The 27,427-nt window shown below is 42.7% G+C and overlaps 1 protein-coding gene across 5 annotated transcripts in view; it reads right to left on the bottom strand.

Moving 5' to 3' along the window:
- The window catches only part of LOC110529236 (1-phosphatidylinositol 4,5-bisphosphate phosphodiesterase beta-1), a 275,800-nt gene that overhangs the window by 97,227 nt on the left and 151,146 nt on the right, over window positions 1–27,427 (bottom strand). For all 5 annotated transcript variants that reach the window (XR_005052868.2, XR_016497784.1, XM_036985414.2 and 2 more), the window contains exons 10-19: window positions 18,390–18,536; window positions 16,363–16,520; window positions 15,473–15,555; window positions 14,693–14,777; window positions 11,257–11,428; window positions 9,592–9,678; window positions 8,886–8,956; window positions 8,585–8,681; window positions 8,230–8,314; window positions 7,627–7,751 (exon numbers count right to left, since the gene is read on the bottom strand). Coding sequence is in view for 3 of the 5 variants with exons in the window: in XM_036985414.2 (XP_036841309.1) it covers window positions 7,627–7,751; window positions 8,230–8,314; window positions 8,585–8,681; window positions 8,886–8,956; window positions 9,592–9,678; window positions 11,257–11,428; window positions 14,693–14,777; window positions 15,473–15,555; window positions 16,363–16,520; window positions 18,390–18,536 (1,110 nt within the window). In the remaining 2 variants the exon portion in view is untranslated. The remainder of the gene's footprint in view (window positions 1–7,626; window positions 7,752–8,229; window positions 8,315–8,584; window positions 8,682–8,885; window positions 8,957–9,591; window positions 9,679–11,256; window positions 11,429–14,692; window positions 14,778–15,472; window positions 15,556–16,362; window positions 16,521–18,389; window positions 18,537–27,427) is intronic.

Here is a 27,427-nt window from a genome sequence, read left to right on the forward strand (position 1 = left end):
AGGTCTTACTAATTGTCTAGTGGGAAACGAACCAGGTCTTATCTATTGTCTAGTGTGAAACGAATCAGGTCTTACCTATGGTGTAATGTGAAACGAATCAGGTCTTACCTATTGTCTAGTGTGAAATGAATCAGGTCTTACCAATTGTCTAGTGTGAAATGAATCAGGTCTTACCTATTGTCTAGTGCCAAACGAATCAGGTCTTACCTATTGTCTAGTGCCAAACAAATCATGTCTTACCTATGGTCTAATGTGAAACGAATCAGGTCTTACCTATTGTCTAGTGTGAAACGAATCAGGTCTTACCTATGGTGTAGTGTGAAACGAATCAGGTCTTACTAATTGTCTAGTGGGAAACGAACCAGGTCTTATCTATTGTCTAGTGTGAAACGAATCAGGTCTTATCTATTGTCTAGTGTGAAACGAATCAGGTCTTACCTATGGTGTATTGTGAAACGAATCAGGTCTTACCTATGGTCTAGTGTGAAACGAATCAGGTCTTACCTATGGTCTAGTGTGAAACGAATCAGGTTTTACCTATGGTGTAGTGTGAAACGAATCAGGTCTTACCTATGGTGTAGTGTGAAACGAATCAGGTCTTACTAATTGTCCAGTGGGAAAAGAATCAGGTCTTACCTATTGTCTAGTGGGAAACAAATCAGGTCTTACCTATTGTCTAGTGTGAAACGAATCAGGTCTTACCTATTGTCTAGTGGGAAACGAATCAGGTCTTACCTATTGTCTAGTGGGAAACGAATCAGGTCTTACCTATTGTCTAGTGGGAAACGAATCAGGTCTTACCTATTGTCTAGTGTGAAACGAATCAGGTCTTACCTATGGTCTAGTGTGAAACGAATCAGGTCTTACCTATGGTCTAGTGTGAAACGAATCAGGTCTTACTTATTGTCTAGTGTGAAACGAATCAGGTCTTACTTATTGTCTAGTGTGAAACGAATCAGGTCTTACTTATTGTCTAGTGTGAAACAAATCATTTCATGGTCTAGTGTGAAACGAATCAGGTCTTACCTATGGTCTAGTGTGAAACGAATCAGGTCTTACCTATGATCTAGTGTGAAACGAATCAGGTCTTACCTATGGTCTAGTGTGAAACGAATCAAGTCTTACCTATTGTCTAGTGCGAAACAAATCAGGTCTTACCTATTGTCTAGTGTGAAACTAATCAGGTCTTACTAATTGTCTAGTGGGAAACGAACCAGGTCTTATCTATTGTCTAGTGTGAAACGAATCAGGTCTTATCTATTGTCTAGTGTGAAACGAATCAGGTCTTACCTATGGTCTAGTGTGAAACGAATCAGGTCTTACCTATGGTCTAGTGTGAAACGAATCAGGTCTTACCTATGGTCTAGTGTGAAACGAATCAGGTCTTACCTATTGTCTAGTGGGAAACGAATCAGGTCTTACCTATGTTCTAATGTGAAACGAATCAGGTCTTACCTATTGTCTAGTGGGAAACGAATCAGGTCTTACCTATTGTCTAGTGGGAAACGAATCAGGTCTTACCTATTGTCTAGTGTGAAACGAATCAGGTCTTACCTATGGTCTAGTGTGAAAAGAATCAGGTCTTACCTATGGTCTAGTGTGAAACGAATCAGGTCTTACCTATTGTCTAGTGCCAAACGAATCAGGTCTTACCTATGGTCTAGTGTGAAACGAATCAGGTCTTACCTATGGTCTAGTGTGAAACGAATCAGGTCTTACCTATTGTCTAGTGGGAAACGAATCAGGTCTTACCTATGTTCTAATGTGAAACGAATCAGGTCTTACCTATTGTCTAGTGGGAAACGAATCAGGTCTTACCTAATGTCTAGTGGGAAACGAATCAGGTCTTACCTATTGTCTAGTGTGAAACAAATCAGGTCTTACCTATTGTCTAGTGTGAAACGAATCAGGTCTTACCTATGGTCTAGTGTGAAACGAATCAGGTCTTACCTATGGTCTAGTGTGAAACGAATCAGGTCTTACCTATTGTCTAGTGTGAAATGAATCAGGTCTTACCTATTGTCTAGTGCCAAACGAATCAGGTCTTACCTATGGTCTAGTGTGAAATGAATCAGGTCTTACCTATTGTCTAGTGCCAAACGAATCAGGTCTTACCTATTGTCTAGTGCCAAACGAATCAGGTCTTACCTATGGTCTAGTGTGAAACGAATCAGGTCTTACCTATGGTCTAGTGTGAAACGAATCAGGTCTTACCTATTGTCTAGTGTGAAATGAATCAGGTCTTACCTATGGTGTAGTGTGAAATGAATCAGGTCTTACTAATTGTCTAGTGGGAAACGAACCAGGTCTTATCTATTGTCTAGTGTGAAACGAATCAGGTCTTACCTATGGTGTAATGTGAAACGAATCAGGTCTTACCTATTGTCTAGTGTGAAATGAATCAGGTCTTACCAATTGTCTAGTGTGAAATGAATCAGGTCTTACCTATTGTCTAGTGCCAAACGAATCAGGTCTTACCTATTGTCTAGTGCCAAACAAATCATGTCTTACCTATGGTCTAATGTGAAACGAATCAGGTCTTACCTATTGTCTAGTGTGAAACGAATCAGGTCTTACCTATGGTGTAGTGTGAAACGAATCAGGTCTTACTAATTGTCTAGTGGGAAACGAACCAGGTCTTATCTATTGTCTAGTGTGAAACGAATCAGGTCTTATCTATTGTCTAGTGTGAAACGAATCAGGTCTTACCTATGGTGTATTGTGAAACGAATCAGGTCTTACCTATGGTCTAGTGTGAAACGAATCAGGTCTTACCTATGGTCTAGTGTGAAACGAATCAGGTTTTACCTATGGTGTAGTGTGAAACGAATCAGGTCTTACCTATGGTGTAGTGTGAAACGAATCAGGTCTTACTAATTGTCCAGTGGGAAAAGAATCAGGTCTTACCTATTGTCTAGTGGGAAACAAATCAGGTCTTACCTATTGTCTAGTGTGAAACGAATCAGGTCTTACCTATTGTCTAGTGGGAAACGAATCAGGTCTTACCTATTGTTTAGTGGGAAACGAATCAGGTCTTACTAATTGTCTAGTGGGAAACGAATCAGGTCTTACCTATTGTCTAGTGGGAAACGAATCAGGTCTTACCTATTGTCTAGTGTGAAACGAATCAGGTCTTACCTATTGTCTAGTGTGAAACGAATCAGGTCTTACCTATGGTCTAGTGTGAAACGAATCAGGTCTTACCTATGGTCTAGTGTGAAACGAATCAGGTCTTACCTATTGTCTAGTGTGAAATGAATCAGGTCTTACCTATTGTCTAGTGCCAAACGAATCAGGTCTTACCTATTGTCTAGTGCCAAACGAATCAGGTCTTACCTATGGTCTAGTGTGAAATGAATCAGGTCTTACCTATTGTCTAGTGCCAAACGAATCAGGTCTTACCTATGGTCTAGTGTGAAACGAATCAGGTCTTACCTATGGTCTAGTGTGAAACGAATCAGGTCTTACCTATTGTCTAGTGTGAAATGAATCAGGTCTTACCTATTGTCTAGTGCCAAACGAATCAGGTCTTACCTATTGTCTAGTGCCAAACGAATCAGGTCTTACCTATGGTCTAGTGTGAAATGAATCAGGTCTTACCTATTGTCTAGTGCCAAACGAATCAGGTCTTACCTATTGTCTAGTGCCAAACGAATCAGGTCTTACCTATGGTCTAGTGTGAAACGAATCAGGTCTTACCTATGGTCTAGTGTGAAACGAATCAGGTCTTACCTATTGTCTAGTGTGAAATGAATCAGGTCTTACCTATTGTCTAGTGTGAAACGAATCAGGTCTTACCTATGGTCTAGTGTGAAACGAATCAGGTCTTACCTATGGTCTAGTGTGAAACGAATCAGGTCTTACCTATGGTGTAGTGTGAAACGAATCAGGTCTTACTAATTGTCTAGTGGGAAACGAACCAGGTCTTATCTATTGTCTAGTGTGAAACGAATCAGGTCTTACCTATGGTGTAGTGTGAAACGAATCAGGTCTTACCTATTGTCTAGTGCCAAACGAATCAGGTCTTACCTATCGTCTAGTGCCAAACGAATCAGGTCTTACCTATGGTCTAGTGTGAAACGAATCAGGTCTTACCTATGGTCTAGTGTGAAACGAATCAGGTCTTACCTATGGTGTAGTGTGAAACGAATCAGGTCTTACCTATTGTCTAGTGGGAAACGAACCAGGTCTTATCTATTGTCTAGTGTGAAACGAATCAGGTCTTATCTAATGTCTAGTGTGAAACAAATCAGGTCTTACCTATGGTGTAGTGTGAAACGAATCAGGTCTTACCTATGGTGTAGTGTGAAACGAATCAGGTCTTACCTATTGTCTAGTGCCAAACTAATCAGGTCTTACCTATGGTCTAGTGTGAAACGAATCAGGTCTTACCTATGGTCTAGTGTGAAACGAATCAGGTTTTACCTATGGTGTAGTGTGAAACGAATCAGGTCTTACCTATGGTGTAGTGTGAAACGAATCAGGTCTTACTAATTGTCTAGTGGGAAACGAATCAGGTCTTACTAATTGTCCAGTGGGAAACGAATCAGGTCTTACCTATTGTCTAGTGGGAAACGAATCAGGTCTTACCTATTGTCTAGTGTGAAACGAATCAGGTCTTACCTATTGTCTAGTGGGAAACGAATCAGGTCTTACCTATTGTTTAGTGGGAAACGAATCAGGTCTTACTAATTGTCTAGTGGGAAACGAATCAGGTCTTACCTATTGTCTAGTGGGAAACAAATCAGGTCTTACCTATTGTCTAGTGTGAAACGAATCAGGTCTTACCTATTGTCTAGTGTGAAACGAATCAGGTCTTACCTATGGTCTAGTGTGAAACGAATCAGGTCTTACCTATGGTCTAGTGTGAAACGAATCAGGTCTTACCTATTGTCTAGTGTGAAATGAATCAGGTCTTACCTATTGTCTAGTGCCAAACGAATCAGGTCTTACCTATTGTCTAGTGCCAAACGAATCAGGTCTTACCTATGGTCTAGTTTGAAATGAATCAGGTCTTACCTATTGTCTAGTGCCAAACGAATCAGGTCTTACCTATGGTCTAGTGTGAAACGAATCAGGTCTTACCTATGGTCTAGTGTGAAACGAATCAGGTCTTACCTATTGTCTAGTGTGAAATGAATCAGGTCTTACCTATTGTCTAGTGCCAAACGAATCAGGTCTTACCTATTGTCTAGTGCCAAACAAATCAGGTCTTACCTATGGTCTAGTGTGAAATGAATCAGGTCTTACCTATTGTCTAGTGACAAACGAATCAGGTCTTACCTATTGTCTAGTGCCAAACGAATCAGGTCTTACCTATGGTCTAGTGTGAAACGAATCAGGTCTTACCTATGGTCTAGTGTGAAACGAATCAGGTCTTACCTATGGTGTAGTGTGAAACGAATCAGGTCTTACTAATTGTCTAGTGGGAAACGAACCAGGTCTTATCTATTGTCTAGTGTGAAACGAATCAGGTCTTACCTATGGTGTAGTGTGAAACGAATCAGGTCTTACCTATTGTCTAGTGTGAAATGAATCAGGTCTTACCTATTGTCTAGTGTGAAATGAATCAGGTCTTACCTATTGTCTAGTGCCAAACGAATCAGGTCTTACCTATCGTCTAGTGCCAAACGAATCAGGTCTTACCTATGGTCTAGTGTGAAACGAATCAGGTCTTACCTATGGTCTAGTGTGAAACGAATCAGGTCTTACCTATGGTGTAGTGTGAAACGAATCAGGTCTTACTAATTGTCTAGTGGGAAACGAACCAGGTCTTATCTATTGTCTAGTGTGAAACGAATCAGGTCTTATCTATTGTCTAGTGTGAAACAAATCAGGTCTTACCTATGGTGTAGTGTGAAACGAATCAGGTCTTACCTATGGTGTAGTGTGAAACGAATCAGGTCTTACCTATTGTCTAGTGCCAAACTAATCAGGTCTTACCTATGGTCTAGTGTGAAACGAATCAGGTCTTACCTATGGTCTAGTGTGAAACAAATCAGGTTTTACCTATGGTGTAGTGTGAAACGAATCAGGTCTTACCTATGTTGTAGTGTGAAACGAATCAGGTCTTACTAATTGTCTAGTGGGAAACGAATCAGGTCTTACCTATTGTCTAGTGGGAAACAAATCAGGTCTTACCTATTGTCTAGTGTGAAACGAATCAGGTCTTACCTATTGTCTAGTGGGAAACGAATCAGGTCTTACCTATTGTCTAGTGGGAAACGAATCAGGTCTTACCTATTGTCTAGTGTGAAATGAATCAGGTCTTACCTATGGTCTAGTGTGAAACGAATCAGGTCTTACCTATGGTCTAGTGTGAAACGAATCAGGTCTTACCTATGGTGTAGTGTGAAACGAATCAGGTCTTACCTATGGTGTAGTGTGAAACAAATCAGGTCTTACCTATTGTCTAGTGTGAAATGAATCAGGTCTTACCTATTGTCTAGTGTGAAATGAATCAGGTCTTACCTATTGTCTAGTGCCAAACGAATCAGGTCTTACCTATCGTCTAGTGCCAAACGAATCAGGTCTTACCTATGGTCTAGTGTGAAACGAATCAGGTCTTACCTATGGTCTAGTGTGAAATGAATCAGGTCTTACCTATGGTGTAGTGTGAAACGAATCAGGTCTTACTAATTGTCTAGTGGGAAACGAACCAGGTCTTATCTATTGTCTAGTGTGAAACGAATCAGGTCTTATCTATTGTCTAGTGTGAAACAAATCAGGTCTTACTTATGGTGTAGTGTGAAACGAATCAGGTCTTACCTATGGTGTAGTGTGAAACGAATCAGGTCTTACCTATTGTCTAGTGCCAAACTAATCAGGTCTTACCTATGGTCTAGTGTGAAACGAATCAGGTCTTACCTATGGTCTAGTGTGAAACGAATCAGGTTTTACCTATGGTGTAGTGTGAAACGAATCAGGTCTTACCTATGTTGTAGTGTGAAACGAATCAGGTCTTACTAATTGTCTAGTGGGAAACGAATCAGGTCTTACCTATTGTCTAGTGGGAAACAAATCAGGTCTTACCTATTGTCTAGTGTGAAACGAATCAGGTCTTACCTATTGTCTAGTGGGAAACGAATCAGGTCTTACCTATTGTCTAGTGGGAAACTAATCAGGTCTTACTAATTGTCTAGTGGGAAACGAATCAGGTCTTACCTATTGTCTAGTGTGAAATGAATCAGGTCTTACCTATGGTCTAGTGTGAAACGAATCAGGTCTTACCTATGGTCTAGTGTGAAATGAATCAGGTCTTACCTATGGTGTAGTGTGAAACGAATCAGGTCTTACCTATGGTGTAGTGTGAAACGAATCAGGTCTTACCTATGGTCTAGTGTGAAACGAATCAGGTCTTACCTATGGTCTAGTGTGAAACGAATCAGGTCTTACCTATGGTCTAGTGTGAAACGAATCAGGTCTTACCTATGGTCTAGTGTGAAACGAATCAGGTCTTACCTATGGTCTAGTGTGAAACGAATCAGGTCTTACCTATGGTCTAGTGTGAAACGAATCAGGTCTTACCTATTGTCTAGTGTGAAATGAATCAGGTCTTACCTATGGTCTAGTGTGAAACGAATCAGGTCTTACCTATGGTCTAGTGTGAAACGAATCAGGTCTTACCTATGGTCTGGAAGTTCAGGGCCACCAGTTGACAGCCTGCATTCCAGAAGAGCTGAGGGTTATAGTTGGAGGAGTCTACTCTGGTGCCTTTAGGATAGATACGACTCAGCTGCAGCTTGTTATACCTGAACACGCTCCGTTAAGGAGAGGACATCTGGAGAGGGGTTTTACCTTCTGCACTGAGATATCTAGTACTTACACGGATAGGGGAGACCGGGAACAAATTAACACTGGGTCTGATGTAACAGCTTAATAACTCAACTCAAATTAGAAATAACTGTTAGTCAATGTGCTAATGCTTGGTTAGTATTACTACGAGCCTAAGAATTTGTGTTAAAATCCATCAATTCATTTTTCATTTATTGACACATTTGTTTTGTATAAAAATATGATTAATCTAACTCAAATAATATTTTCATAGTGAGCATATGCCTAAAAGTGTTACTTTGATCCCCGGTCTCCCTACTTTTACTGAACCAGGGAAGGTGATTTACAAGTTCACATTGCTGTTGATGTACTTCTTCACTCGGGACAGTTTCAAACAATGGAAAAGATTTGAACAGACATTTTACGCCAATCATCCACACAGAGTGGGAAGGATACTCGACAAACTCCACAGGTGACTTGGTGAGTTGCTCCAAGGCTTTGGTCTCCACGAACGATGACATCTGGTAGCTCCGATTGATCTCTGGAAATTGATTGATTGGCAAATTCATGTTGAAAATGTCATAACTTGCGGAATTGATTCTACTAGTTTTTTTTTTTTTTTAAACATGCAGCAACATTTGAAAGAGTGAATCTGTAACAGAACAACTAACTTGAGATAGTGTATTCACAGCGCCAAAAACCTGTGGTTCACAATCACATGGAATATTCAAATGAGTGTGTATGGTGTTGTTCTTCAGAACAGGTCTGGTCTAAATAGGTGTTGAGTTGTGATCAGGAGTGAAGGGCTTACTTTTGGAGGCCTCGAAAGAGTTAAATTTGACTGGCTGGACATAACTGACCAGGTTGGACATCTCCTCTGTGGCAAACGCCTCGCTGCCCGCTGTACCCTGGAGGAGGATCACACGACACACGATTAGAGAGAGAACAGCCTCCTCTCGTCTCCTCACCTTTACTCTCCTTGTTTGACTGTCGGGACATAGCTCAATAGTTAAAGTGTCTTTCTGTGAATCTCCACTAGTGGGCAGCCTCAGCACACATTAAACAGGAGACACCCGAGGCTGCTGAAGAAAGAAGGAAGATGGGCTACTTACCTCATCCATGGACCCCTTCTTGCAGTCATCATCGTCATCATCATCATCGTCACTCTCTGCCTCAACTTCACCTGAAAGACAAGGGCAGGTTTAAGTTAGCTTCTCTGGCTACATGCTAGTGATTTCTGAAGGCTGTATTGTCAGAAAGCAACCGCCAGGGTTTGGAGTATTAGTGGGTACGTTAGGGAAAAGAAAAGGGGGAAGGGAGCTTGGGACAGGGTTGTAAAATTCTGGAAACTTTCCATAAATTCCCTGGTTTTCCTGAAATCCCGGTTGGAGTATACCCGGAATTAGAAGGGAATTTGTGGAAAACCAGGGAATTTATTGAAAGTTCCCAGAATGCAACCCTAGATAGGATAGGAAAATGAATTACGGGAAGGAGCTAGGGAAAGGGAATATGGACAGGAAGAAACTAAGGAAGTGACTAAGTCAGCGTTCCCCAAACTCGGCCGTGGGACCCCATGGGGTGCACGTTTAGTTTTTTGCCCTAGCACTACACAGCTGAGTCAAATAATCAAAGCTCAATGATTAGTTGATAATTTGAATCATCTGTGTAGCACTAGGGCAAAAACCAAAACGTGCACCCCCTGGGGACCCGAGGACCGAATTATGGAAACCCTGGAATAGGTTATAGAACTAAGGGTTGTTTTAGGACCAGGTAACTGAGGGATATCTATCTGATGGTGTGACCATGGCCATGGCTCACCAATGGACTTCCTGCCCTGTGGTCGGAGGCTGAGCTCAGCGACCTCTAGAGGCTGGGAGGACTCGGTCATCTCCTGGTTGGCCGACCCTGGTGGACAACAAATAAGGAGTAACCAATATGTGATATACACAGTGCAGGCTGGTGTCTCCTGAAATCGGAGGATGGGCTCATTGTAATGGCCGAAATGTAATGAATGGAAGAGTATCAAACACATGGAAACTATTTCCATTCCAGCCATCACAATGAAGCCGTCCCAAAGATTTCTCCCTCCACCAGCTCCAACGGGATATACAGGTAACTTGAGTAAATGAGTATATTGAAAGCAGGCGCTTCCAAACAGGTCTGGTTCCTGAGTTAATTAAGCGGTTAATATCCCATCATGCTTAGGGTCATGTATAAAAATGCCCAGTTGCCCATTATTTTGGCTACCATGGCTAGAAGAAGAGATCTCCGTGACTTTGAAAGAGGGGTCTCGGAGGAGCATATGGTTTAAAGGGTGTGTGTCTCAGTAGCCAGTTCTCAACCCAAGTGAACCCTCGTGGGAGACTGCTACAAGACTGCTAAATAGACGGCTAAATAGTTAGTTAAATTGACTAATCACATACGCTGCTGCTGCTGTTTCTTATCGATCCTGTTGTCTAATCGTTTTATCCCTACATATCTACCTCAATTACCTCGTACTCCTGCACATCGACTTGGTGCTGGTACCCCGTGTATATAGCCAAGTTATCGCTACTAATTCTGTATTTATTATTACTTGTATTATTATATTTATTATGTGTTATTACTTTTCTATTATTTCTCTATTTTATTTATCTTTGCATTGTTGGAAAGGGCCTGTAAGCATTCACTGTTAGTTACATCTGCATGTGTCGAATAAAATGTGATTGGATTTGTCTGTGAAATCCTTCAGAAATCAGCATGGACTGCAGTAGTGTGGGGCATAGTGTGTGTCTGTGAGTCTACCAGCAGGGGGCAGTGTGTACTAGTGTATGTGTGTGGCGCGTGGCTGGAAGCCCCAGTAGGCTGCTGTTGATGGATGCCGGGTGATTCTGTGTGAAGGGGAATGCTAAGAGCATCGATCCTGCCCGCCTGCCTGGCCCTGGTACAGCAGGGCTGTCTGCTGGGTAGTTATAAAACTAATCCTGACACACACACACACACACGCACACGCACACGCACACACACACACACACACACACACACACACACACACACACACACACACACACACACACACACGGAAGACAGCACACACTCACACACATGAAGGCGAGCAGGCAGGCTGGCACACACACACACACAAACACACACCAGACGCCTAGGTTGATATACACGCATGTGCACCAGAGCTAGAGTTTCGGCCCCACCAGTGAGTGTGTGTGCCTGGGGTGGGACTGGGAGTGTATGAGTATATGAAATAGTCAATAACACAGCTCACTGATGGAGAGGGCCATGAAAGCCATGGATGATCAACTACAGCCATCTCTTACTACAAGATGTAGGATTTATGATTGGCAAGCAATTCTCCCACCAGCACTTCTGCTGACTCGCAGCGTTGCACTTTTATTATAAATCAAATAACCACCCTCTGTGTGTGAACGGCCTACAAGAGACGTGTTTTTCTGCTGCTGCTGCTGCTGCTGCTGTGTGTGTGTCCCATACCTGTGCTGGGAGAAGAAGGCTCATGCACACTGGATGAGTCGCTGTACGTGTTGGAGGCCTGCTCTGACAGTTTCTTCTTGGTGCTCGACGTCTTGATGTGTTTCTTCTTGTTCTTCACCAGAATCTTTCCCGTCAGATCCATAGGACTGGGCAGGTGCACACCTGGTTCCAACTAGAGACAACGAGAGAGGGGTGAAGGGAGAGAGAGGGCGCGAGAGATTGAGAGAGAGAGGGAGAGGGAGCGAGAGAGGGAGAGACATGAGTTACTCTTTACGTGAAAGTAACACGCAAGCAAAGGTCCTACTGATGATAATGTTGGTGGGTGTGTGTGGTGAGCAAGGGTATCAAAACGAATTTAGTGTTGTGACGATGAGAAGTTGCTGGTCATAGTGTGAAAGGCTTAGTGAACTGAATGAAAAAAAGGCCATTCCAAGTTGGTTTGGCAGTGTGTTTAGTTTACAGCTTCAAAAGTGTTTAGTTTACAGCTTCAAAAGTGTTTAGTTTACAGCTTCAAAAGTGTTTAGTTTACAGCTTCAAAAGCATTTAGTTAACAGCTTCAAAAGTGTTTAGTTTACAGCTTCAAAAGTGTTTAGTTTACAGCTTCAAAAGCATTTAGTTAACAGCTTCAAAAGTGTTTAGTTTGCAGCTTCAAAAGCATTTAGTTTATAGCTTCAAAAGCATTTAGTTAACAGCTTCAAAAGCATTTAGTTTATAGCTTCAAAAGCATTTACTTAACAGCTTCAAAAGTGTTTAGTTTACAGCTCAAAAGCGTTTAGTTTACAGCTTCAAGAACGTTTAGTTTACAGCTTTAAAAGTGTTTAGTTTACAGCTTCAAAAGTGTTTAGTTTACAGCTTCAAAGGTGTTTAGTTTACAGCTTCAAAAGCGTTTAGTTTACAGCTTCAAAAGCGTTTAGTTTGCAGCTTCAAAGTGTTTAGTTTACAGCTTCAAAAGTGTTTAGTTTACAGCTTCAAAAGTGTTTAGTTTACAGCTTCAAAAGTGTTTAGTTTACAGCTTCAAAAGTGTTTAGTTTATAGCTTCAAAAGCAGTTAGTTTACAGCTTCAAGGTGTTTAGTTTACAGCTTCAAAAGTGTTTAGTTTACAGCTTCAAAAGTGTTTAGTTTACAGCTTCAAAAGTGTTTAGTTTACAGCTTCAAAAGTGTTTAGTTTATAGCTTCAAAAGTGTTTAGTTTACAGCTTCAAAAGCATTTAGTTTGCAGCTTCAAAAGTGTTTAGTTTGCAGCTTCAAAAGTGTTTAGTTTACAGCTTCAAAAGCGTTTAGTTTGCAGCTTCAAAAGTGTTTAGTTTGCAGCTTCAAAAGCATTTAGTTTGCAGCTTCAAAAGTGTTTAGTTTGCAGCTTCAAAAGTGTTTAGTTTACAGCTTCAAAAGTGTTTAGTTTACAGCTTCAAAAGTGTTTAGTTTATAGCTTCAAAAGTGTTTAGTTTACAGCTTCAAAAGCATTTAGTTTGCAGCTTCAAAAGTGTTTAGTTTGCAGCTTCAAAAGCATTTAGTTTGCAGCTTCAAAAGTGTTTAGTTTGCAGCTTCAAAGCGTTTAGTTTACAGCTTCAAAGCGTTCTACACTCCTGAATATGCTTCCTTTGGGGAGAGTGGGAGTGTATCCACAAACACTTTCTCTCTCTAGAGAGCAGGCTTGAGAAAGCACAACACTGGTTAATTCATGTGATACATTTCTGTTCTGCTGGATCACACTGCTGATGCCCATTAATGATGGCGCACTAGAAGACGGATTCTGTTATCACACGCAAGCATGCAGGCATGCACACGGGCACGCACATACGCTTAACAACTTCCTGAGCTGCGGCCCTTTCCTTGTAGTCAATGACCAAAACCTTTCGTGGCCTCATGGGTGGAATGTTATTAATGTCTTTTAGAATTTCATCATTAATACAAAACACACAAAGATTTAACAAAGACGATCCGGTGTTTCTGTGTCAAACAGTTTTGTTATATCTCAGTCTTCTGTGATGTATATAAAGTGTAATATTGGAATGCCAACTCATAATTGAATACATTTCAACTCTATATCTGACGTGGTACATGTGTCTTCTTTTTTTAAGCCCATAACCATGTGTGTGAGGTGTATACTTTGTTTTCAAAGTAGATGTGTTTAAGACTAGCAAGAAACACTGTGTGACCCTGACTTAGCTCACTGCAGTAAAAGGTTAAACAGCATCACACTTGATATGAGCATCTGCCATATCCACTTGTCTTCGAAAGCGAGTTGAGCATTTCCCCCTTAAACGGAAGCACCTGGGAAGCTAGTGGGAGAAGTTGGCATTTTGTTCTTTGTGCCCACTTATCACTCACTCGATAGTGGATATCCGACTCTCTCTCTCTTTCTCTCTACCTCTTTTCAGAAAGTACTGCTCTGATAACAAGTAATTCACTGGGAGGGCTTATGCACACACACACGCACGCACGCACGCACGCACGCACGCACGCACGCACGCACGCACGCACGCACGCACGCACGCACGCACGCACACACACACACACACACACACACACACACACACACACACACACACACACACACACACACACACACACACACACACACACACACACACACACACACACACACACACACACACACACACAATAGCCCTACTGCTATTGCACCCAGTGAGGTAATGTGTAAAGTTAGGCTTCTTCATTCCACCAGGGAAGACTAACAGTTCACTGCTGATTAAAGGGACGGATGGTAACTGTAGGTGTCTCTGTGTCCTCGTCTGCCTGTGCTTGTGAGTGCGTTCGTGCGTGCGTTTGATTGTCGTTACGTAAGAATGGGCTCGGAAGAAAAAGTTCCTCCACAAAGGGACAACGCAAGCTTTTCACTGGTAGCCATGGCAACTGGGGGGAGGGGGGAGTAGATAAAGGGTTTCCTACAAATACAGCATACGGATTACCCCGTAACACAACACACATGCACTGTAACCCATCTCCATTCATTCTACCATGAGAGACTGCACATATGCAGTTTAGCCTCTGATAGCCGGGTAAGGGTCTGATTGATAGGGAGGGAGAGAACCATGTGATTGTAATTGCAGACAGGTGAAAAGGGTATGTTCGGATAAAGGGAGATGGAAGGGTGAGAGAGAGATAGACAGGTAGGTAGGTAGGGAGAGAGATGGCAATGTTAACCCATGTTTCCCTTGCCAATAAAGCCCATTGAATTGAGAGAGAGAGAGAGAGAGAGAGAGAGAGAGAGAGAGAGAGAGAGAGAGAGAGAGATAGATAGATAGATAGAGGCAGGGTAAACTTCTAGGTTTAGTCCACATGAGGCTGTTCAGACGGCTGCTCAATGGTGAGGAACACTCCACACTCACAGGTACATGCCATAATGGTGTCTAGAACTGTGCGTATGACAATACGTGTGTAGAGTGTGTGAACATGACTGTGCCTTCTGTACTTACAGGGTACTTCTCCAGAGGGTCGGTCAGTAACATGTCTCCAAATATTGATCTGCAGTACTCCGCCATCTTGGCCTGCTGCTTGGGCCTGGGAGGCAACACACACACACACACACACACACACACACACACACACACACATCGTTAACACCCTTACAATCACCTCACAAGTGGCTAGTTACTATGACCGTTTGGGATTCGAACCTGGTTGTCCTGGGGAAGCTAACGCAAGTCTCAGGCAAGGTCACACATCGTGCGAGTGTGGTTCAACAGATGACCTGGGCTAAGTCACACTTTATCCCTCTGTGACCTACTCCTTGCAGACACCCATCTGGGTCATGCCACCAATGTGACCAAACTACAGTTCCAACCTGCGCCACAAGATTGTGTTCGCACGCCGGGGAGCTAACCCAAGTCTTCAAGTCTCAGGCAGGGTTACTCACCATGCAAACGTGGCTCACCAAACCACCTTCGCTACATTAGCATGTAGCTAGCTAATGGCTTCCGAGTAGCTAGTACTACCATGTAGCTATTAGCTAATGCCCTACTGTACGACTGGCTAGCATTAGCATACAGTTAATTAGCGCATGACATAAGAGTGGCGAGCATTAGCATGGCAGTTAAAATGGCACTAACATAACTGTAGACGCACAGAGGTTCAGAATCACAGTGTGAACGGAGGTTAAACAAATGGGAACGTCGGTGGTGTGTACATTCATCAAAGACATCAAACAAAGGTAAACTCTGGATAACACACAGAGCCCGTGAGAGTTGTTGACTTACGAGTCCACGTGGTTCTCAAAGGAGAGGATGACAGGGAAAGGGGAGGTCTTGAAGGCACACTCTGCTATGGCCTCAATCACTTCCTGTAGACACAGAACAGACAGACAGGGTGTCAGAGCTGGTCAATGACCAATGGGAGCAAAGATCAATGAATGTGATCGCTGATCAGAATTGGTGAGTGTAGTTTCATAGATGTGTGTTGAAACGACTCAGATTTTCATCAACTAAATGACCTTTGGTCAGGCTAAACCAAAATATAGGAATATTTGAAGTACAATATTGGCATTATACAGCATTTACAGTGATGTGGAGAGCAACTGGTGTAGAGCTTGTTGACTCATTGAACATCTGATAGGGAGTGTTAAGATGAAGTGGTTAAGTGAAATTTACAACCATTTTACAAACACTAATGCATTTAATGCACTTAATAGCTTTACCTCTGTCTCTATCACACACACTTCCCCTACTCTCTCTCCGTCTCTCGTTCCCTCTACCAGTCCACTTACACATTTTTATTTTACTCTCAATCCAACTTCTCTTGCACTTAGTACTCCCATTAAAGACTAAATTCCCCTCTATCAATCAATCTCTTCTTCACCCTAGGCCTGGCTCCCTCCTTTCCTCCTCTCCTCTCCCTGGGCTTATTCGTTCTTCCCTCTGCTTCTCTCCTCCACCCCTCCGTGCTTCAATTATTCTCTCCTCCCCTCTCTCCTGTTGCTCTCTGCCATACTAAACACCACGCACATCGCTCCCTCTGTGTCCCTGTTACTCAAACAATCTGTTGCTTTCTTTCTCTTTCCATCTCTAACTTCCTCCCTCGCCCCTCTCCCTGCTTCTCTCTTTTGCTCCCTTCTCTCTCTCCTCTATCGCTCTGGTCCCAGACAGTTTACCTTGAAGGAGATTTCAGTTGTCATGGTGAATCCGTGTGTGATGACAGGTTCTTCTTCGGTGGTGCGTCCCTTCCAGCAGTCCAACTCGATACAGCGACACCCTGACAGGAGGACCTGGCGGTACATCTCCACCGACGAGTTACCTGCCAGCTGGCCCGCTACACACACACACACACACACACACACACACACACACACACACACACACACACACACACACACACACACACACACACACACACACACACGGGCGCAAACACACACACACACACATTGCTCTTTCAACAGTTAATAACCACATAATTTCCTTCTGAGATCCAGGAGTCCTACTGTGTGTCAACACGAGACATTCCCACACATCTCAAGCTCTCATTAAGCACATTAGCCATTAGATTGGGGAAATGGATACGAGCAGCACCGCATTCCACACAGCGGCGCAGCGCACAAGCAGATCTCATCCCCACTTTCTCCATTAACAAAGCAATTATCTCGACATTAGCATCGCATTACCGCCGCGCGGAGACAACAGTGTCAACCCCGAGACGCAGGCACATCTGTGTCTGAGTGGATGTGGGTATGTGTGTCTGCGTGTCGCACTTCAGGATGCGCCCCTGAGCTCCTCTACAAATGCAATTTGATCTCTTCCTAAGGAGCGGGAATGGACACACAAACACACACACAAACACAACACAACTTCCTGGTGATTACTGCATCCGCCATTAGAGGAAAGTTAACTTCTAAATTAGTTTATGCCTTCAGCACGTCATGAAACACACAGCTCTAATAAGAAGGAGATTACAGGCGGATCAATGTGAAGGAATAATAATACCCTGGCCACAAGAAAATAATCAGTAATGACTTATTGGAAATATCCTTGTCTTCCTCTGCCATGGAACAAGCAAACAGTGTTGGGGAGTAGTGAGCTACATGCGGTTCAACTAGTAATGCATCAACATTTCGCAGCAACTTGGTGATAGTTGGATTCCATTCAAATCTTGGTAGTGTTTTGAGTAGTTAATAACTTTTTTTTGACATGTAGCGGTGTAGCTAGCTACCATTTATTTGCAAAATAAAATACGTGTGAAGTAGGCAATCATTTCCTTTATTTTTCGGCATCAGACCTGCCTAATTCTCACTTTAAACATTGTTTTTATGTTTAACAGGCTAAATTACGCACACAGTATAGGCCAACTTAAAATACAGTATGACCCCCCCTCACCCCCAAGTGATTTGTTCTTGCAATTTATAGTCTTTGACATTTCGGATTTACACATGAAAAATGTATTTCCCAAAGTACCTTCAGATAAGTAAACAATATCTTTCTCAAGGGTAGCTTTAGCGTAGCTTAACGTCGTCCAGTGTGAAGTAATTGGCGGCTTGGTGAACTATATTTTCATAGTATCTTCCGCAACACTGCAAGCCAAGGCCCCTGTAAAGTTTCTCTCTAACTTCCAGAAATGATTTCTCATCCTAACCTAATTAATTCATGTGGAATACAATAAGACAATGTGTCAATAGGAGAATAAGAAGACGTGACAAAGGGAATTAAGAACACATTGTGTATCTCCCTCAATTTATTTTTCCCTTTTCAGTCTTTGACATTAGCCTATTAAAGAAATAAAATGTTCCTCTGCCGGGAGAAATTTGATTCACGAGAGACTTTCATGCGCAATCCATCTCCCCGGAATACATTTCAATATATGAATAATAATATATTTTGCAGCTAGAATTGCCTTTTGTAGTTTTGGTTTTCTATTCTTATTGCTGCCACATGCCAGTCTGAAGAAATGTTGAACTCATGAATAAGAATGAAGTCAGTCTCATAGAGAGCGCTGATTGGATAAGCACCTGAGGTACACAGGAGGAGAAGGCCCCCTATTGGCCGATGTTGGATGACAGGCTTACAGTAGAGGAAGGTGAAACAGGAAGGTAAAACGTCCTTCAAGCACCGGTGTTAGTAGCAATCAGAGTATTTGAATAAAGAACCTGGAATAAAAGTGTCTGAAGTTTCCAAATAGGCGCCCCACCTGTGAGGTATGTATTGTGGGAGGAGTTGATGAAGTAATGAGACAGCGGTAAGGTCATGTCTTCACTCTGGTCCAGCTTCTCTGGTGGGATGATGCTGTTCTCTTCACTACTCAGATACTTGGCGAAGCCCTCCACTGAGATCTGACCTGTAGGAACACACACACAAACACACAACTTTACAGAGGGTCGCCGGTTGCGCTGTAGCTACTGTAGCTTAGACTCACTGCTCAGATGCTTGGCAAAGCCTACATCTAACCTGCAGGATGACAAGAGGAGCAAAACAACAGAGACAATAGAGAAGTGGAGACACTGGAAGACGACCTCTCAAACCCTGGGTAAAGATGTGTGTCCATCGTGTCAGTTTTGTGGTACAGGGTGTAAGCTGAGTGTTAGGTTGGAGCTAAACTAAGCCAAACCCTGCAGAGTTTAAACTAGGTCCTAATGCTGCTAACAAAAGCCGACAGGCTGAAAAATCTCAAGTGTAACCCGGATGGAAAGGTTTCACCACTGACATTATTAGCCATCGACACATTCCCTCAATCAATCAGTGTGTCTGTGTGTGTGTGGTTCCCTCAATCAATCCATGTCAACATTAGAGGGCCCCAGTGTGTATGTGTGTGGGTGTACATTAGAGAGCCACAGAGATCAATCTCAGGGACAAAGGCTGCTTCAAACCCTGACCACAAGGGTTGGACCTATGACTCCCACAGTGAGTCACCCTACAATCCATACTCTGGTGTTCTTCCAGTGTGTGTTTATGCCTTAAGATGTAAAAAAAAAAACGACAATAAAATATCCATCGTACAACGCAGAGGCAAAGGATGAAGTAATAATTGAGAAGTGCTGTTGGCTTATTGTTTTAAAATCACTCAGATATCATCTAGAATAGACATTCAAAGAGTGCATTTACAAGTCAGGTGCATGAGAAGTTTCAAACGCTCCCACTCCCATGACGGACATGCTCCCTTCAAATCCAACACATCACACACACGCACACTAAACCCACACACACGCACACTAAACCCACACACACGCACACTAAACACACACACACGCACACTAAACCCACACACACGCACACTAAACCCACACACACGCACACTAAACCCTCACACACGCACACTAAACCCACACACACGCACACTAAACCCACACACACGCACACTAAACCCACACACACGCACACTAAAACCACACACACGCACACTAAAACCACACACACGCACACTAAACCCACACACACGCACACTAAACCCACACACACGCACACTAGACCCACACACACGCACACTAAAACCACATACACGCACACTAAACCCACACACACGCACACTAAACCCACACACACGCACACTAAACCCACACACACGCACACTAAACCCACACACACGCACACTAAACTCACACACACGCACACTAAACCCACACACACGCACACTAAACCCACACACGCGCACACTAAACTCACACACACGCACACTAAACCCACACACACGCACACTAAACCCACACACACGCACACTAAACCCGCACACTAAACCCACACACACGCACACTAAACTCACACACGCGCCCACTAAACCCACACACATGCACACTAAACCCACACACGCGCACACTAAACTCACACACGCGCACACTAAACCCACACACACGCACACTAAACCCACACACACGCACACTAAACCCACACACGCGCACACTAAACCCACACACGCGCACACTAAACCCACACACGCGCACACTAAACTCACACACATGCACACTAAACTCACCCACGCACACACTAAACTCACACACACGCACACTAAACCCACACACGCGCACACTAAACCCACACACGCGCACACTAAACCCACACACACGCACACTAAACTCACACACACGCACACTAAACCCACACACGCGCACACTAAACCCACACACACACACACACTAAACCCACACACACGCACACTAAACCCACACACACGCACACTAAACCCACACACACGCACACTAAACCCACACATGCGCACACTAAACCCACACACGCGCACACTAAACCCACACACGCGCACACTAAACCCACACACACGCACACTAAACCCACACAAAGGGTAGGTGGACTCCCCTTCGAATTAGTGGATTCAGCTATTTCAGCCAAACCCGTTGCTGACAGGTGTATAAAATCGAGCACCTCGCCATGCAATCTCCATAGACAAACATTGGCAGTAGAATGGCCTTACTGAAGAGCCCAGTGACTTTTAACGTGGCACCGTCATAGGATGCCACCTTTCCAACAAGTCAGCTCATCAAATTTCTGCCCTGCTAGAGCTGCCCCGGTCAACTTTAAGTGCTGTTATTTTGAAATGGAAACTTCTAGGAGCAACAACTGCTCAGCCGCAAAGTGGTAGGCCACACAAGATCACAGAGCGTAACCGCTGAGTGCTGAAGCGCGTAATGTGTAAAAATGGTCTGCCCTCGTTTGCAACAGTCACTACCGAGTTCCAAACTGCCTCTGGAAGCAATGTCAGCACAAGAACAGTTTGTCGGGAGCTTCATGAAATGGGTTTCCATCAGTGTCGGCTGCGGAGGGGAGAACGGCTCAAAACAACGGCTGGAATGGAGTGAATGGACTGGCATCAAACCAGGTATATCATGTATTTGATACCATTCCACTGATTCCGCTCCAGCCATTACCATGAGCCAGTCCTCCCCAGTTAAGGTGCCACCAACCTCCTGTGGTTTCCATGGCCGAGCAGCCACACACAAGCCTAAGATCACCATGCACAACGCCAAGCGACAGCTGGAGTGGGTGTAAAGCTCACCGCCATTGGACTCTGAAGCAGTGGAAACACGTTCTCTGGAGTGATGAATCACGCTTCACCTTCTGGCAGTGCCGACGGACAAATCTGGGTTTGGCGGATGCCAGGAGAACGCTACCTGCCCTAATGCACAGCGCCAACTGTAAAGTTTGATGGAGGAGGAATAATGGTCTGGGGCTGTTTTTCATGGTTCATGCTAGGCCCTTTAGTTCCAGTGAAGGGAAATCTTAATGCAACAGTATACAATGACATTCTAGACGATTCTGTGCTTCCAACTTTGTGGCAACAGTTTGGGGAAGGCACTTTCCTGTTTCAGCATGACAATGCCCGACCTCACTAATGCTCTTGTGGCTGAATGGAAGCAAGCCCCTGCAGCAATGTTCCAACATCTAGTGGAAAGCCTTCCCAGAAGAGTGAAGGCTGTTATAGCAGCACAGGGGGGACCAACTCTATATTAAGGGAGGACCAACTCCAAAGGGGGGACCAACTCCATGATATTGGAATGAGATGTTCGACGAGCAGGTGTCCACATACTTTGGTGATGCAGTGTAGATGGTTCTACTTTTCAAGGTAGTAATTTGGTCCCTAATATGGCGGGTTTGATTGAAGTTTTCAAATGCTGTTAGGCCTTCCAGAGATAAAGTTCATCAAAGGTCTATACAGATTTGATTTAGACATGACTGACTTAAGACATACAGTGCCTTGCGAAAGTATTCGGCCCCCTTGAACTTTGCAACCTTTTGCCACATTTCAGGCTTCAAACATAAAGATATAAAACTGTATTTTTTGTGAAGAATCAACAACAAGTGGGACACAATCATGAAGTGGAACGACATTTATTGGATATTTTAAACTTTTTTAACAAATCAAAAACTGAAAAATTGGGCGTGCAAAATTATTCTTATTCAAAATTATTATTATTTTTTACTCAAGTGTTAACATAAATAATGACACACTGCCTTTTCATAAATGAAACAACAAATGTAATTCCTAACCAAAAATAAATTCATAACATATACATTCAACTTATTTCATCAGCAAAAAATAATTTCCCCTCCTCTACAAAACAAAGCGCTCCTTCGTAGGCCCACTTCTCCTCAAATAATAGGAGATCTTTTACAGCTGAAAATAACTCAAAATCTACTTTTATTCTTGCTTTCACTAATCCTTTAAAAACACATCTTACATCCTGCCTATATCCCGTTTCTATCTTATGTTTCCTACTCAGAAAAATTGACATCTTAGCTTGTCCCAAAATAAAATGTAACATTTGACATTTTCTTTTCTGTTGTTTACTATATTGAAACCCCAAAATAAACACAGTGTTATTGAAAACCTCCCCTACAGCTTTAAACAAAGATTCCAGCATTTCCAATAGAGGTTTTATCCTCTCACACTCCATTAAACAATGAAAAATGGTTTCTCTTATATTACAAAAAGGACATCCATCTCTAACATCTGAGTTAATAACAGATACAAAAGCATTAACTGCAATGATGCCATGTAAAACCCTCCATTGCATATCACCAGTACCCTTTTGTAACGGTGGCTTGTACAGTGCTCTCCATGCTGGCTTTACCTTGTCATCAATGCCCAATTTTACCATCCATGGAGTGTCTTTTCTATTTTTCAATTTATCTTTATTCAACACCTTGACACACCCCCTATACAATTCCTTCCCATTCACCTCATCCAAACCCACCTCCTCCAACCCTCTCAAATCCAGCAATAACGCCTTTCTTTCTGACTCTGGGATATTTGGTGCAATCCCTAGTTTTGGAAATGAAACGTCTTCATCTTGCACCTTCTTCTTGTGGCTACTAAGCATACCCCATTCTTCCGCTGACAGAGCCTTCCTACAACTCCCCAGCATTTGTCCGACAATCCTTTCCGACCTCATCCCCAAATGTTCTGCCACCCGTCTTCCATCCATTAAGGCGGGCCCAGCCATGGCCATTAACTGTCTTAAGGTGATGATTTTCCCCTTCACCAGAATCTTGGAGAAATGTGGAACAGCTGCAGTTGTACAATCCAGTCTTGCCCCATACACCAGAGGTTTCTCCAACAGCCAATGCACTGACTCCGCTGAAGTTCGTCTGGACACCTTCAATATGCTCCACACTCTGAGAAGGCCTCTGTAAAACGGAGGTACTCCCTCCCTAGAAATCTGGCTACTATCAACCAGAAATAAAGCCTTCTTTAAACCTAATCCTCCAACCCGCTGTAATATAAGACCTGCCACCCCTCTCCACACCACATTTTCCGGTCCATAAAGCAACCTTTGAATAAACTGAAACCGGAAAGCAGCAGCCCTACTAGCAAGATGTACAAGACCTTGTCCCCCCTCCTCTTTTGACAAATACAAAACACTTTGTGGAACCCAGTGATATTTATCCCAAAAGAAATCCACAATAATTGCCTGTATCTTAGACAGAAGGCCAGATGGTGGTTCTAAAACTGACAACCGATGCCACAGTGCAGAGGCAATCACATTGTTAACTATAATAGTGCGCCCCCTATATGACATACGAGATAATAACCAACGCCATCTCCTCATCCTCCCTTCCACCATTTCAACCACTCCACTACAATTTTTTTCCATAGTCCCCTCATCTCCTAGGTACACTCCAAGATACTTAAAACCTCCCTTACACCATTCTAGCCCCCCTGGCAAAGCCATGATCCCTCCAGACCATTCTCCAATCTGTAAAGCACAACTCTTTTCCCAATTTACCTTTGCAGAGGATATTCCCCTAAAACGATCAACCATTAGACTCAAGCTATCCACCTCCGCTTGATTTTTCACTAGCACAACTACATCATCAGCATATGCTGAAAGACGAATAGGAGGAATATCCTCTGAAAGGCACACCCCTGCAATGCGACTTCTAATGCTATTTAGTAGTGGCTCTATAGCAATGGCATATAACATCCCTGACATAGAACATCCCTGCCTAATACCTCTACACACTCAAACCACCGTTAACTTTCAATACACTTTCAATGTCACCATATATCACCTTTATCATGGCAATAAAACCAGAGCTGAACCCAAACGCCTCAAACGTGTGCCATAAGTATTGATGTTCAACTCGGTCAAATGCCTTTTCCTGATCAATTGAAATTAGACCAGCATCCAACCCAATAGATGTTATCCCCTATCTGCCTGCCAGGAACACAGTAGGACTGATCCGTATGTATGATTTGCCCCATCACCTCCCTCAGCCTGTTGGACAAAGCCTTTGACAATATCTTATAATCAGTGCACAATAAAGCCACCGGCCTCCAGTTCTTCACCTCCCTCGGGTCACCCTTTTTGGGCAGTAGGGTGAGGACAGCCCTTCTGTAGCTTATTGGTAGTAACCCTCCGGTTAAACTATCATTAGCTACTTCTAACCAATCCTCTCCCAACATAGCCCAAAAAGACTTAAAAAAGTCAACGGGAAGCCCATCAATGCCTGGTGCCCTTCCATTTTCCATGCCTTTTAATGCAGTGTATAAATCCTGCAAAGACAATGGTTGCTCAAGCTCAACCTGAGCTTCTGCAGCCACCTTTGGGAGCCCATCAAAGAACTGCTGTGTCACTGTTTTGTCCTCTTTGTACTCACACTTGTAGAGCTCAGCATAGAACTCTACTGCCCTCTTTCTAATTTCACTAGGGCTAGTGAGCTCTTGTCCAACAGCTGATTTGAGACAATGAATCATTTTTCTTTGTCCATTCTTTTTCTCTAAACCAAAGAAAAATTTGGATGAGGCATCCATTTCAGATATTCCCTGAAACTTACTTCTCACCAGTGCCCCCTGTGCTCTGATACCCAGCATGTCTGCCAATGCAGCTTTTCTCCTCTTGAGGGCCTGAGTATGGCCTCTATCTCCTGTGGTCTCAACCAACGTCATGAATTCCAGTATTTCAATCTCTAGGGCTTTCATTGATCTGGTGATATCCTTGGTGACATTCCTCGTGTATTGATTACAAAATTGTTGAATCTGGATTTTCCCTATATCCCACCATTGTTGAAGGGATACAAAACTGGCCTTTTGAGACCTCCACTTCTCCCCCAAAAAATTGAAACAGTTCCTGAAGTGAGCATCACTCAATAAAGTTATATTAAAATGCCAGTATGCACTTTTAGGTTTTACATCGTTAATGAACACCACCTCTGTTATTAAACAATGATCAGAAAATCCCACTGGAGTTATCACACTTGATTTACAGACCTGAGATTGATGCTCAAAAACATAAAACCTATCTAACCTGGCCATAGAGATGATGTTCTCTCTCACATGCGCCCAGGTGTACTGCCTTGTTCCTCCATGTTGACTCCGCCAAATATCATACAGTTCATTTGTTACAATAAGGCGTTTTAAAAACGTCCTTGAGGCTACATGAGGTTCTTGGTGATTTCTATCTAAATCGCTAACTGTGCAGCTAAAATCCCCAGCAATAAACAAATAATCTTCTTTGTTACATTTCTCAATGGTATTTGATAATGTCTCTAAAAAACATACCCTCTCAACTGTCACCACTGGGGCATATACATTTATCAGACACATATTGATGTTTTCATACCTTGCTCTAACTTTTAATAACCTCCCCTCAACTACCTCTTCAACCTCATATGACAAAGGCAAAAACCCCTTTGAGAACAATATAACCACACCCCCACTTTTTGAGTTTTTATGACTACACACCACTGTCCCCCCCCACTCCTGTTGCCACATAACTTCATTTTCCAAATTACTATGCGTTTCTTGTAGAAAAATTATATCACTTCCCTTTCCCCTCATTAACTCATACACCATGGCTCTTTTTTTAACATCTCTTGCCCCATTTACGTTTAAAGAAGAGATCTTAAAACTGCTCATGGATAAAAAAATAAAATACAGAGGAAGATACAGCCACCACATCTCTTTACAGAGTTAAAACTGCAACTGAACTCTTTCATTTTCTTTAGAATTTACATCACTTATTACTCTCGTGACCACTTTCTTGAGTCTAGCAATTTCAGGGCTTTTCAAACCTCCCCCTGTAATTTTTGACATCAGAAACTTTGCTGATTCAATAAACAATTCGCGTTCAGGGAAAAAATCAGTTACATTGTAGTCCTGCATATATTTCTTCCCTTTTGTCTTCCCTTCCACCCCATCTATCTCACTATATTGTTGTGACGCGTCAGATGACTCACTCTCGCTATCCTCCCCAGAAGAAAACTCCATCTCTACAACCTGTTCATCTTCAACTGATTTATCCATTTCTACCTTTCTCTTAGAATTAGACCCTTCACCACCCCTTAACCTGTTAGATCTCTAGGGGCGCTATTTCATTTTTGGATAAAAAACGTTCCCGTTTTCTTGACAGTTTTGGAAAGAAAACACTCTGAAGTTTCAGAATCTGCAAAGATTTTGTCTGTAAGTGCCCCAGAACTCATTCTACAGGCGAAACCAAGATGATGCATCAACCAGGAATTAGCAGAATTTCTGAAGCTCTGTTTTCCATTGTCTCCTTATATGGCTGTGATTGCGCAAGGAATGAGCCTACACTTTCTGTCGTTCGCCCAAGGTCTTAGCAGCATTGTGACGTATTTGTAGGCATATCATTGGAAGATTGACCATAAGAGACTACATTTTCCAAGTGTCCGCCTGGTGTCCTGCGTCGAATTCGGTGCGCAATTGCCAGCTGCTTCTACTTTACCATTTGATTCAGGGGAGAAAGCATGTGTCCAAGAACGATGTATCAATGAAGAGATATGTGAAAAACACCTTGATGATTGATTCTAAACAACGTTTGCCATGTTTTCAGTCGATATTATGGAGTTAATTTGGAAAAAAGTTCGCGTTTTGAGGACTGAATTTTCAGATTTTTTTTGGTAGCCAAATGTGATGTATAAAACGGAGCTATTTCTAATACACAAGGAATCTTTTTGGAAAAACTGAGCATCTGCTATCTAACTGAGAGTATCCTCATTGAAAACATCAGAAGTTCTTCAAAGGTAAATGATTTTATTTGAAGGCTTTTATGTTTTTGTTAATGTTGCGTGCTGGATGCTAACGCTAATGCTAATGCTAAATGCTAACGCTAAATGCTAACGCTAGCTAGCTACTTTTACACAAATGATTGTTTTCCTATGGTTGAGAAGCATATTTTGAAAATCTGAGATGACAGTGTTGTTTACAAAAGGCTAAGCTTGAGAGATGGCATATTTATTTCATTTCATTTGCGATTTTCATAA

Source organism: Oncorhynchus mykiss, chromosome 8 (genome assembly GCF_057628025.1).
Source record: "Oncorhynchus mykiss isolate SJ-2025 chromosome 8, ASM5762802v1, whole genome shotgun sequence".
Classification (NCBI taxonomy): domain Eukaryota; kingdom Metazoa; phylum Chordata; class Actinopteri; order Salmoniformes; family Salmonidae; genus Oncorhynchus; species Oncorhynchus mykiss.